Below are 12,332 nucleotides of genomic sequence, written 5' to 3'. Positions count from 1 at the left end.
CAACACATATTGTTCATGTCATCATATTGAAATGAACTCCCCACATGAAGTGATGGAACTAGGAAGTCAGGAATGAATTTTCTTTAACAGATACAGATTTTTTCTTCTAGTTTTCTTCCTTCTGACAGCAAATATTGCATTTTTTCCTGTGATAATTTTTTTTTTTTTATTTTAAACAGAAAAATATTTTAGATCACACTGCTGGAGCTTATGAGGAAGAATTTTCTCTTTGTCTTGACATTGACATTCAAGATTAGTTCAATTTTTTCTTCCTAATTATCTTTTCCAAGGCAATTGTATATTTGAAACAAACAGAACACTTTCCCTCAGGGCATCAGAAACTTAATCTGTCCAATTTCTTTTCAATGGACACTGAAAACAAAGCAGTGCATTATAACTCAATAGGGAATTAAGATCTATGTGACGTACAAATGGAAAAAAGCACTATATAAATAAATTCAACATAGACAGCAATAAAAATAAAGTAATAAAAAATCCTTTAAGCCACCTTGTTAATACCTGACAGAACTGTCTGTTCATATTAAAGTCTGTTTGCCTTTCAAAGGAGGTTAAGACACTGAATTCACACAAAACTGAGAATTTTTATATTCACAACAACACATTGAGCGATTAGCATTAAATCATTTTGAATACTTTAAACAATCTGAGGACTTTCCAATCACTTTATCCAGCAGTCTTCTTTGTGACTCAAAATATTTTTTCTTAAACTTTGATCATTCTACAAAGATATAGTCCCTCACAGGACTCTTTATTTTCCTGATATCTGAAATAAAAAAAATCAATGATGCTAAGCATACAATTGCAAGACTATGGTGATAAATTCTAAGGCTGTTAATGACTTTCTAGATGGAAGTTACACTTGTAAGTCTTGTCAATAAAAGTAACTGCTGGGGCAGCTTTTGGATTCTAATCAACAAGTCACTAAGAAGACTGTTTTTTATGTAAAAATTCTGGATAATTTAATTGAAAATAATAATCTTTGTGGTGTATTGCACTTTACCACTATAGTGTACCAGAAAAAGAGCTCTCCAGAATGTTTTTTGTTAGGACTGCTAACATGCAGACTTTCAAACATAGTACACAGTAATTTCTACTGTATCCCATTTATAGATATGCCACACAAATACATGGGTACATAGGTGTAATTTATGTATATACATATATAGACATTATAGAACTTCTTAAAAATGAATATTTATCTCATTCCTCTGGAGATTTCAACCTCAGCTGTGCCTCTGAAACAGAGTTCAGAAAGGTACTTACTGATGTGTAGAGGAAACCTTCTCCATTTAGGGCTATATACAACCCAGTCTTTACACCCTGGATAGCAACAACTCGAAGACCCACTGGTATAAGGTTGAATAACGCTGTGAAGAAAAAACATGAACATATATGAATATGTTGTGGTTATTGCAGTTATCTAATAAACATCATTAGTAAAAAAGAAAGAAAACTATACCCGGTCTATTTTTTTTTTTAATTTTAAAATTAAATTAATTCATAAAATCTTGCTTCTGTTAAAGTTAATCCTTAAAGTGAAAGCAATAAGTCCTGCAATAGTGTAATATTTGGCACAAGTGCTAACTAGCAAACACAAAGCACAGGAGACTGGACTGTAATCATTTATGCAGCACTGCAGACATGAGTATCTCAGGCAATCTGAAAAGAATTAAAGAGCTCAACAGTTCCTACATCAGTGTAGACTGGTCATAATGGTAATATTCATGAGACATTCTAGAGAAGACATAGTGCTCTGATTCTGACAAGTGGCTTTTTATTTTCTTAGGTATTTTTATGGTTTTGGATTAAGATGTGCTCTAACTAAAGATTGCTTTCAAGGGGTCTGTGATTTAAAATTATATATATATATATATATTTGCTTTTGTGAATGATATATTTGATACAAGAAGTAATATACAGGCCTCAGGTAATGGGAGAGGTTTATCCTAGTTCAGAAAAGCACCAAAATATGTGCTTGACTCTAAATGTACATAAATCCTATTAAGCTGAATATAGAATATATTTAAAGACTGAAATTCTGGGAAACAAACAAACAAAAACAGATAATAGCAGATAGATATTCTAGTACTGGTATATACATTTGTAATAATAAAAACAGCCACAGCTTTGATTAGTGTCTGAAAAAGACCAGTGTGAAGAATGAGAGTTTACCAGCCTGACAGCAGAACAACAAAAGAAAATATGATATAAGTAGGAGACACAGATCAGTTCTTCTTCTAAAATTATGCCAGCACACACCTATACTAAGTTTACTGACTCATACTAGGAAATCAGATGCAAAGCACACATCAGGTGGTCTTGGAATAAAAGACCTGGATGAGCCAGAGTTCATGCTAAGTGTATTTCATCTGTGGATGATTGAAGGATTCACAGGTCCTTGGATGAAAACCAAAAGCGCAGCTTGTGTATTTGATATGTGCATGGAGAACTATGGTTCCATCAAGCCAAGTCTCAGGAACACAGTAACACCTACAGTGAGTTCCTCAATATTTAGGAAGTACGTTCACAGGTGTGATCAGGATGTGTGCCCTATGAGTTTATGTGTAATCAGGATGCCAGGGGTAAAGTCCAAATCAAGAGAAGAAAGGTAATGTAATTGCAGTGGATAAATACACTTGCTTAAGGTGTGAAAACTCCTGGTTGGTCAAAAGACACAAAGCCACAGATAATCAATGATGAAGATGATAAAATCTTTACAACTGAGAAAAAAAAATAGGTTGACTACTACAGCTTCAAGACAGAAGTGTATGGAAAAAAACCCAAACAAACCTTTCCTTCAACATTGTAATGCAGAAAAAGAATATGTAACATAAGGTCTTTTTAGGAACATACAAAGTCAATATAAAGCTGGGAATCATTGTAGCAGAGCATTTCCTACAGCTGTAGAAAGAAAAACACATTCAAAAGAGCTCTGGAAGAACAGAAAACAAATGTATGGGCTTAAAAGTTAGAATAGAAGAAATGACATCAGACAAGAATTAGCACAAATATATAGCATTTTCATTTCTGTGGTTTCCAAAAGTCTCCATCATGCTAGAATCTTACTGGGCTGTTCATTAGAAAAACAGTGGGTACAGACAAGGTTCCGTCTCTAATCTATACAAGATAAGTGTAAATCAGTGAAATATCGCACTCATGGACAAGATATCCCAAGAGTATATAGGATAAGCAATGCATGACTTGAGGGCTTTCAAATGTGCAATATAATTCGAAAGTTTAAAAAAAGAAAAAGTCAGCCATTAACCTCAAGTGAAATCCAGCAAAACCACTATTGCGGGTGGTAGAGGGGGAGACTGTCATAGCAAAACTCTGTTTCAAATGGCACTTAAGTGTTTTTTCTTCTAGAAGAAATTCCAGGAGGAAAACTGGATATGAACACTCTGCTGGAGGGAGGGCAGTAACAATTGAGAAGACACTGGGAAGGAAAACAAACAATACTTATATAAAGAAAAGAAGTGAACACAAAAGAAAATTCAGTCATGGCAAACTGCTAATGAAAACTCCAAATCATAGTGGTTTGGTCAAAATTTCTGGAACATAGATATCATTTGCTCTATTACCAATAAAAATAAAGCAGCAAATACAGGAAAAAAAAAAAAACAAACAACCTAAACTGAAGAAGAATTAGAGGCTTGTAACACGGCAGTGTTTTATGCAACCTATAAAACTACTAGAGCAGCTTATAGTTGCTGGTGAATTTAGAAAGCATCTTTTACTGCCACCAAGTTTTAATTGGAGATTGTCAGAGCTCCTGTAATTAGTCTAAGATCATAAAATTTTAGAGTGTGATCTGAAATGCTATAATTCTGCACATACAGAATATTCAGTAACTTCCACAAAAATCTTCCAAACTTGAGTGCACCTAGGGAGGCCAGTCTACGCTCAGTTATTGATTGATAAATGTTCAGCAATGTGCTTCATATTGAGGCCAGCAAAACATGCACCAGTAAGGCACTGCATGTGGTTTTTATGTGTCCTGAAGCTGGACAAAGGAAATGCAATTTTTCCAAAGCTGGCTGTGCAGTACTCCACTGAGCAAGACTTCTGTGCCCAATTGCACATTTCAAACCTTGCTAGGTGTCACCTGTCCTACCCCACACTCTAGCAAGAACCTGCCTTGAGAAAAGCAGAAAGCCTTTCAGAGTTTTCTGGCATTTCAGGAGTGCATAGCCAAAGCTGTGCCTGTACTTGAGGGGCATGTGAAAAAGAACCATGCTTCCAGATTCCCTCTATCTTAAAGACACTGATCCAAAACCAAGTGGGCAGTGAGGTCCCTGAACATCTTTATGTACCTGAACCCAGCCCAGTGAGCCCACAGATGAGTTGAGAGAGGGAGCACCCTAGAGCAGCCCAGGAAATACAATTTTGCCTGGTGTTCGGTGCTCCCATGCTGTCCACTTAAGTATAAAACCTGGCAAATCCAACTGTAAATAAGACGTGGGAACATGAGGCAAATCAAGCGACCCAATAGGCAAAACCGTTGTGAGTAAAACCCTTTCTCCTTGTCAGCACTGAGCCTGTGCACGCTCCCTTCGCGCTGCTTTGTGTGCTGGCTAAACCATGACTGCAGAGCAATTGGTTTATCTACTTTCTCCTAAGCCTGAAAGCCTACTCCCATCACACAAAAGATCAGAAAATGGGGGTGGGAGGCACTTAACAGGAAGAACTGGCATGAAAAAGTTATTGTTTTAGGTGTCATGGAGGGGATTTGCAGGAACAAATGGGAGTTGGATTGTAATCCTCCAAAAGTTTTAGCCAAAGTTAAATTTTTGATAAGTAATAACTCCTTCCTTGAGCAAAACACAAAGCCACAACATTTCTTTTTTTTTCTTTTTCCCTTTTTTTTTTTTTTTTAATGTAATACCATCACAGTCTATTAACTTGAAATCTGAAATGCCTGAAATCAGATATTTTCCTATCCTTGTGAAAGTCTATTTAGGTATGACTAACTTGCATCTACAAGAAAATTGCCATTACAGATCACTGTTTTTCTCAAGAAGCTTGCTAGAGACCAATTGTTTAAGGCTTATAAACTTGATGTCTGTTCTGCCTGTGCACTGCCCTGGTGTCAGCTGACAAAAGTTCCCACAGCACAAAATCTGCAATCAGATCGAGGCAACTATTTAATTTATTTCCATCTGCAGGCCTACAGGCAAAAATGATGACTCCATCAGAACATCTTTTAGATTGGCAATGAGTACAGGGAGGTTGGTATTCAGAGATCCATCCATCCATCTCTTACAAAGCAAACCCATTCTACCTGCCTGATGTTACACAAGACTTAATTAAAATGTACTTTTTAGTGTGGCTGAACATGGCCTCCATTGATCCTGTCACACTACCTAAGATTATACTGATGGGAGAAACAGGCTTACCTGACTCCCAAAGGTGATGTAAATAGATGACTAAATGCCTGTGTAATTCTTTGAAGACAAACTGCAATAAAAACCAGTGCAAAAATTCGACTGCAAGTATTTCAGTTCTGTAATCCAAATTTAACATTCAGTAATCCAAATTTAACAGCATTGCAGGTGTAGTTTTTTTATCTTCATGTGCTTTATTTCTGTCTAATTATCTCCTTTACCTTACAAGGGCACCGTGAAGATTATTTTATTAATATCTTCAAACCAAAATATGATAGTGGTAGGTACTTTAGAAAGACATTAAAAAGCTAATACTTCCATATTCAACTTGGAAGATATAAAGAGAACACTAGGAAGATGCATTAAAATATTAAAATAAAGGAATGTTAAATGGTTGCATGGTTTCTTGAACAGCAACCCTACCAGGTATCAAGTGCCATGAAGGAAGTAAAGCGTGATGCTGCATAATTAAGCTAGAGATGTGCATTACACAGCCAAATCAAACTTGCTTGGGTAATGTTAACTTTGGCATTTATTGGTTTATGAAGTAAGGCTACAATCAGAATTGCCTCTTTTCCAAACTGATTAGTCTTCTTACTAAACCTACCCTGCATTCATGAGCCAAAAGTCTGAAGACAGACCAAAGCCTGAAAATTAGTCGTTTTGGGTGGGGAAGAGGACAGAAGGGGAATGTCAGGCTTATTACTACAAGCACAACATGGAAATCTCTTCTATTTCTTTATAGTTTCTGTGCAGTAGCTTGTTTTTCCTAATTCATAGTGATGAGGCCCATGGACAACACTGAGGCAAGTTCCATTCACATCAAATAATGCTGAAAACTGCTGTAAATAAGTAAATCCAGGAACATTTGAGCTGGAGAGGGACAACTACATTGAGCAGGACCTCAGTAACCAAGCCTACAGCTTTAACTACAGTCATTCCTGCTTTCACTACGAGCAAGCTACAAAAACAAACCAGAAACTGTAAGGCATTAGAGGAAGGAAAAAGAAAACCAGCTAGAAGAAGAAGTACAATGTAACAAAACATCTTTCCACATGTCATTGAAAGTTTGGCAAAAAAATACACTGTACATACAAGATGGTTTAAGCTAAGCACCTTAGTCTGGTGATGTGATTTAAGGAAACTCAGCACCATTAACCAATAGGTGCATTAAGTCATACTCTGTCACAAAACATCACTGACTAAGAAAAGATAGAAAAAGAAATTACAACAATGAACTGGAATCTATCAGTCTATTTAGGTTGGATTCTAATAGCATGGCCACCAACATGAGCGGGTGAATGTATGTTCAGGGATGCAATTACAAGCAGTCACATCTTTCTTCCTTTTTCATTCAAGGGTTTGTGCACAAAAATACATTAAAAATCTTGCCATCTTTCTCTGCAGACTCTAGTCTTCACTCAACTGAAGGCAAGCCAGGACAACGTCTTGCACAACAGCAGCTGACCCAAACTACTGGTAAAACTTATTTTGACTTCAGATAAAAGCAAGAAGTCACATTAAAGAGACTACAGATTAACTTCAAAGACAAAAAATGGGTGTGAACAGAACCACTCAATTTGAACAGGTCACATCTTAGTCTTGATTTGCACTACCTTTCTGTAACACTGCGACTTCAATAGTGTGTAACATGTTCATTGACACACATGAGAGTACAAAATGATACCTGCGTTTTGAGGGAATTTTAATTTCAAACACTCCTCTAACTGCTTGACACAGAATAAATTGCAACCACACAAAAGTACCAGCATAACTAAGCTTCAAATAGATTCCTTGCTGGAGACACAAATGAAACCTCTTTTCTGTCCTTTGCTACATGCTCACTCTGGCTTCTCCAACACCCGGCTACTCAGATGGTCAGTGCATGAGGAGGACACTCACAGGTTTCAGGGACAGTGAATAGTGGAGAAACAGCTGGAACGCTGGCAGAGATGCACGCCCTTTGGCAGTCTGCATTTCCTCCATTTTTTATGAAACACACTTCAAAGGGAAGTCATCCTCACTGTCCAGGTAAGTATATCTGTTCTATTGACAGCTAATATATATCCATCCCTTCACCCACTGGGCACCTTAAATAGGCAGCCTGGAAGCTCCGTGGTCAAGAAGCAGAATTTTCCCCCTCTGACAGCTGCAAAAACTTATTTATGGGTAAGCCTCAGACAGAAATTATCATGATAAGGAGCTCACAGAATAAAAGATCAAAGGACTCAGAATTCTATCCATGAGAAAATTATTGTTTTAAAGTAAAGGAGAAAAGGAAAAACAAAATATGTTGCAATAAAGAAAAGCAATAGGAAACAAAAAGTTCATCAGGAAATGAAAAGAAACAGAGTGGAAAGGGAAAAGAACTGAGGAGATACACTGACAGAACAAAAGAAATAGACTCATATTCATATATTCATGAATATACGAAATGGTTCAATCTTTTCATCTCTTAATATAGTGTCGATACATATACACTAGCAAAATTTAAGGTGGAGATTTTATGCTTTCCTGGCAAACACATTAATTTTATATCTTTATGGTCTAAACTGTCTTTACTAAACAATATTGTAAAATTGGACAAGTGAACAAACAAATAGTGAATCACACCAGTTAAAGAAAAACCCCTTTACAGCAAGAACTCATTTTAGCCTAAAAATCATGTTGAAATAAACCATAACATTATCTAACAATATTTATCCAAAAAATGCAATACTGCTATCTGGTATTTGGTTGAGCTTGGACAAGTTCTATATTTCAAAACATTTATAATATTGAATATTTATTCTGCATTTTGGAGCAACAGGAATAAGTGAGATGGGTAGACAGATGGAAATCCAGAAAGGCAAGGAAGAAGGGAGAAAAAGGGAAAATGGCATAGTAAGCAGGAAAATTAAAAAATATAAAGCTGACAACAGCAAAAAGAGGAAAATAAGGGGAAAATAAGTCACTATAGTCTAGTTTTGCAGATTCAAAATCCATAGAGTTCTAAGATTAACACATACAAACAAACCAACCAACCAACAACAACAAAACAAGCAAAACAACCCCAGAAATAACATTAAAACATTCCGAAATTGTTGCAGTCATACACACTTCCTCACTGAAGCTGAAAATGAGACACATGGGCAGAGAGAGGAGGAGAGGTGAGAGAGATTTACACTTGCACGCTAAGACACATTTCTTGGACTTCATATTGGCAAAGTTTCTATAAAAAGCAATAACCATCTTGTCTGTACAAGGTCTTAGTAACTAGTCCAATATAGAAGTGGGCATGAGAGATGGACACACTGAGGGAAGGAAAGAAACAAGGAATGGGGGAAGAAGAAAAACACTTTGAAAACAAGCGAGAAATACACATCAAAATAGATTAATAATTTTTTTCTCTCAATTGTAAAAAAAATAGAACAATAAAAGATGACCATGCTATCTGTTGATGAAATGTGTTAAAAAATATAGTCATGCATTAAGAGATAAAACAGGGACCTAACCAAAGTAAAGCAGAAACCTCAAATCCCTTAATTTCTATAACCTATTTCCAACACTGTTGAGGAAACTAAAGGCTCATTTATATATGCATAATAATAAGTCTTTTGTATTAAAAATGCTTAAAATAGACCTCAGGATCACACAGAAATACATCACTTAAATATGTCATTATCATTAAACTAAACAAACCATAAATGTTCTCTGCTAAACAGAAAATTAAAAATCAGCTCTCTCTACAGTGAGAATAGGTTTGCTTAATTAACATTTGCAGCTGAGGTTATTGAACATATATATGCTCATTGAATGAAAATATGTGGCAGTATCATAGGAAAAGAACACCAAAGCAGCGACCCACACAGCCTTTCAAGACCACTTTTATTTGAAGTATTTTTGAAAACTGCCACCGTTGCAGTCCCTACACTGGCAGAGATCCTCTTAAAATCATTGGAACTCTTGCTGGTATAGGGACTGTAGGATCTTTAGCCCCAATTCAGCAAGGTATTTTAGCATGTGTTTTAAGCAGGACTTTGACAGTTAGACATACACTTATTTGCTTTGCTGAATCAGGGCCTATATGATCAGATTTTTCAAGGAATTTTTTTTTCTACCTATTTTTTTTTTTAAATTTTAATATTAGAAATTTTATGTTAAATAAATAGCTTTTATAAAAAAAATTAATATACTTTTACCATTTTTATAAAATTACCAGAAGACAACCATTGGCCTAAATATCTCACCCCTGAGGTCCATTGGCACTTACGCCTTCCCCTTCAAGAGGGAATACATTTAGGCCAATGTCCTGCATGAGCCGTGCTGGCGGTCATTAGGCTTCGAATAGACAGAACTCTCCTCCTTTCAACCAAACACATTCAGAAACCCTTGAAAGGCATTAACACTGTGTCTGCGCGATGCAATCTGCGTGTGCAATTAAGACATTCCCCTGGGGCAGTCACTTACTAGAATTACTGCTGTCATCCTTGGTTCCATCGAGACTTCCATCGGGATGCATTTGCAAGTAGTAGCCTTGCCTGCAATATAACCTGGTCACTATACCCTTGAGCTGGGGATCTGAAAGACAAACATATTTTGTCACTAGCCTCAAAACTTTTTCCAAGAGTTATCCCTACTTCTCTCACTGTAGGAGGAAGTTTAGTGAAGTAGCATTGCTGTCTTAAAAGTAAGTACTATGACAGGATGGGTCCTAATGGAGTAAAATCTCACCACAGAGTATTATTAGGCCAGTTACATGTCCTGTTCTCTGCTTCCAACATCCTTCATTACAATTAACACAGGTAAAGCACAGAAAAAAAGAACATCCCAAACATCCATAGTTGTAAGATTTAAACCAGATTAAGCTCTGCAAAATATTCTAAACTTCAGCAACAAGTAAAGAGCCTTACAGAAACTAACAAAACTTCTAAAAAACCCTACTCATTTCATACATGTTAGTAACTTACTATACTTCACATAACTTTTAAGGACACTTGGAGGAAAAGATCTATCTCCTTTCACTCTCTGGTGTAATACGTTGTATCAATCCCACATGAAGAGTTCCCAAAGTATTTTACCAATTTAGAACCAGATACAATTCACCTGTCCTCCCCCACCCCCCAGGGTATAACATCCACAGTCAGGGAAAGACATACCTCCCTCAACAGAGGAAAATACCCAAAAAAACCCTTAGGAATCTAAAAGTATATGGGAAATTCAGGTAGCTGAACAGTTAAGGTACTCTGTTTAATACTCTGCATTTATGAAAATTGCCAGGAGTTGGGCAGGGCCTGCCAAGCCACAACTTTATGATTCATCTCAAGGATGGTGCCTTAGCAAATCACAAATTAAGCTGCTGCAGAACTGGTTCAGTGCTGAGGAAGCGGACAATCCATCTTAAAAAATATCAACAGCACTACCTCTGAGTGATATTGGTATTAATATTGTTAAACATCAACTATTAGGCTCAGCTCCAGGCAGCCACTACATAAACTTGTGGGGATGTTGGCATTAAAAGCATCTATGTTGTATCAAGCTTAGCTCTGCAATAATGAACTAAGATCATAAAAACTTCAAGTTAGATATGTAATAAAAGGAACCGGTGAACTTCTAAGGAAGACATAAATGATTTCCATGCAACCCTGTGGCCACAATATAGAATCCTCCTTGAATTCGTGTATAATTGCTCTCACAATCAATCATGCTGAGTTACTTACAGTATCCTAAGGGGAGATGAAAATAAACACTAATAAAAAAAAAACCTGCCTGTGAATGGAATGCTCTGAAGTCTTCTATAGAGGGTCAGTTCCATGGAATTACTATGAAAAGTTTTTCTTGAATATCTAAATTACAAAGTCATATTAATCAATAAACCCATCTATATTAAAACCATAAGATTAAACTGTAAATATAATAAAAACTGTTACTATAAATATTAACACTGTAAGACTTTTGAGACATGGAGATAAATAAACATTTGGTGATCAACATGTAAGTATATTGCGACTTTTTTTTCTTTTAACTGGAGTTTTTTTCTGTGAATTTTTACATTAGCAAAATTTTCTCTGCCTATATATAAGAATATTCAGAAACAAATATTTTTTAAATTTATAAACAGAATAAACTGTATGTTCTTTGAATGTACTGTCTCAATCAACTTCATAAGGCAACTCAAAAGTATTCTCATTATTTAAAAATGAAAAGTGAGTTCCTCTTAGGCACTATTCCTATCAACTCATGTTTTCAATGTGCACTTCCAAACTGACAATTTTAAACAGACTTGCTTTACACATATTAAAATAATTTATGAAAAACAAAACAAAAAACCCCCACCAAGTATTATTAAAAGTAGAGCTTTAAAAAGTATTTAGAGAAAAAATATCAGTACTTTGAAAAACAGTTTCTACACCCAAAGAATCATGAACAAATGATTATTATCACTTCTAGCTCAAGAAAGTATCATAAGAAGGTAAAGTACACTCAACTCACTATCGCCAGCTACTACTTCAAGGGAAAAATGTGAAATGTACAAGTGACTTTTAAAGTTGTTCTTCATACTTGTTCTTTCAATTTTCCTAAATTCACAAATAAAATCTACTTCTTAACAAGAAATTGCACCATCATTTGTCTATGTTTCCACTAAAAGCGTTATTTAAAGTTAACCCTGCTTTACCACCTATTCAAAACTATATCTGAATGAAAATAATTCTGTGGATAGCTATGCATTTCAGCTAGTGTTTCAGGCTGTGTGTGTTGAGACAGGATATGGATCACCCATTTATTTGTTTACTCAAGTTCAAACACAGCAAAGTAGTAACTATTACAGCATGAGACCAGAGGGTCTTAGTCATGTGTTATATCTCACTTCTATACAGTTTTAATGGTTTCATTTGTCAGAGAACTGAACCATATTGTCCCAGAACATGGCTCTTTCCCTTGAATGTT

The 12,332-nt window shown here is 35.8% G+C and overlaps 1 protein-coding gene across 3 annotated transcripts in view; it reads right to left on the bottom strand.

Moving 5' to 3' along the window:
- FGF14 (fibroblast growth factor 14) overlaps positions 1 to 12,332 on the bottom strand; it is a gene marked incomplete at both ends in the record, with an annotated part of 400,299 nt that overhangs the window by 85,942 nt on the left and 302,025 nt on the right. For 2 of the 3 annotated variants that reach the window (XM_080358815.1, XM_080358816.1), the window contains 2 exons: positions 1,285 to 1,388; positions 9,855 to 9,965. In XM_080358815.1, coding sequence (XP_080214941.1) covers positions 1,285 to 1,388; positions 9,855 to 9,965 — 215 coding nt within the window. The remainder of the gene's footprint in view (positions 1 to 1,284; positions 1,389 to 9,854; positions 9,966 to 12,332) is intronic. The other variant, XM_080358817.1, reaches the window with a different exon arrangement.

The sequence above is a fragment of the Nesoenas mayeri genome (assembly GCF_963082525.1).
Source record: "Nesoenas mayeri genome assembly, chromosome: 1".
NCBI classification, from domain to species: Eukaryota; Metazoa; Chordata; class Aves; order Columbiformes; family Columbidae; genus Nesoenas; species Nesoenas mayeri.
This window is presented reverse-complemented; position numbering and strand designations above follow the sequence as displayed.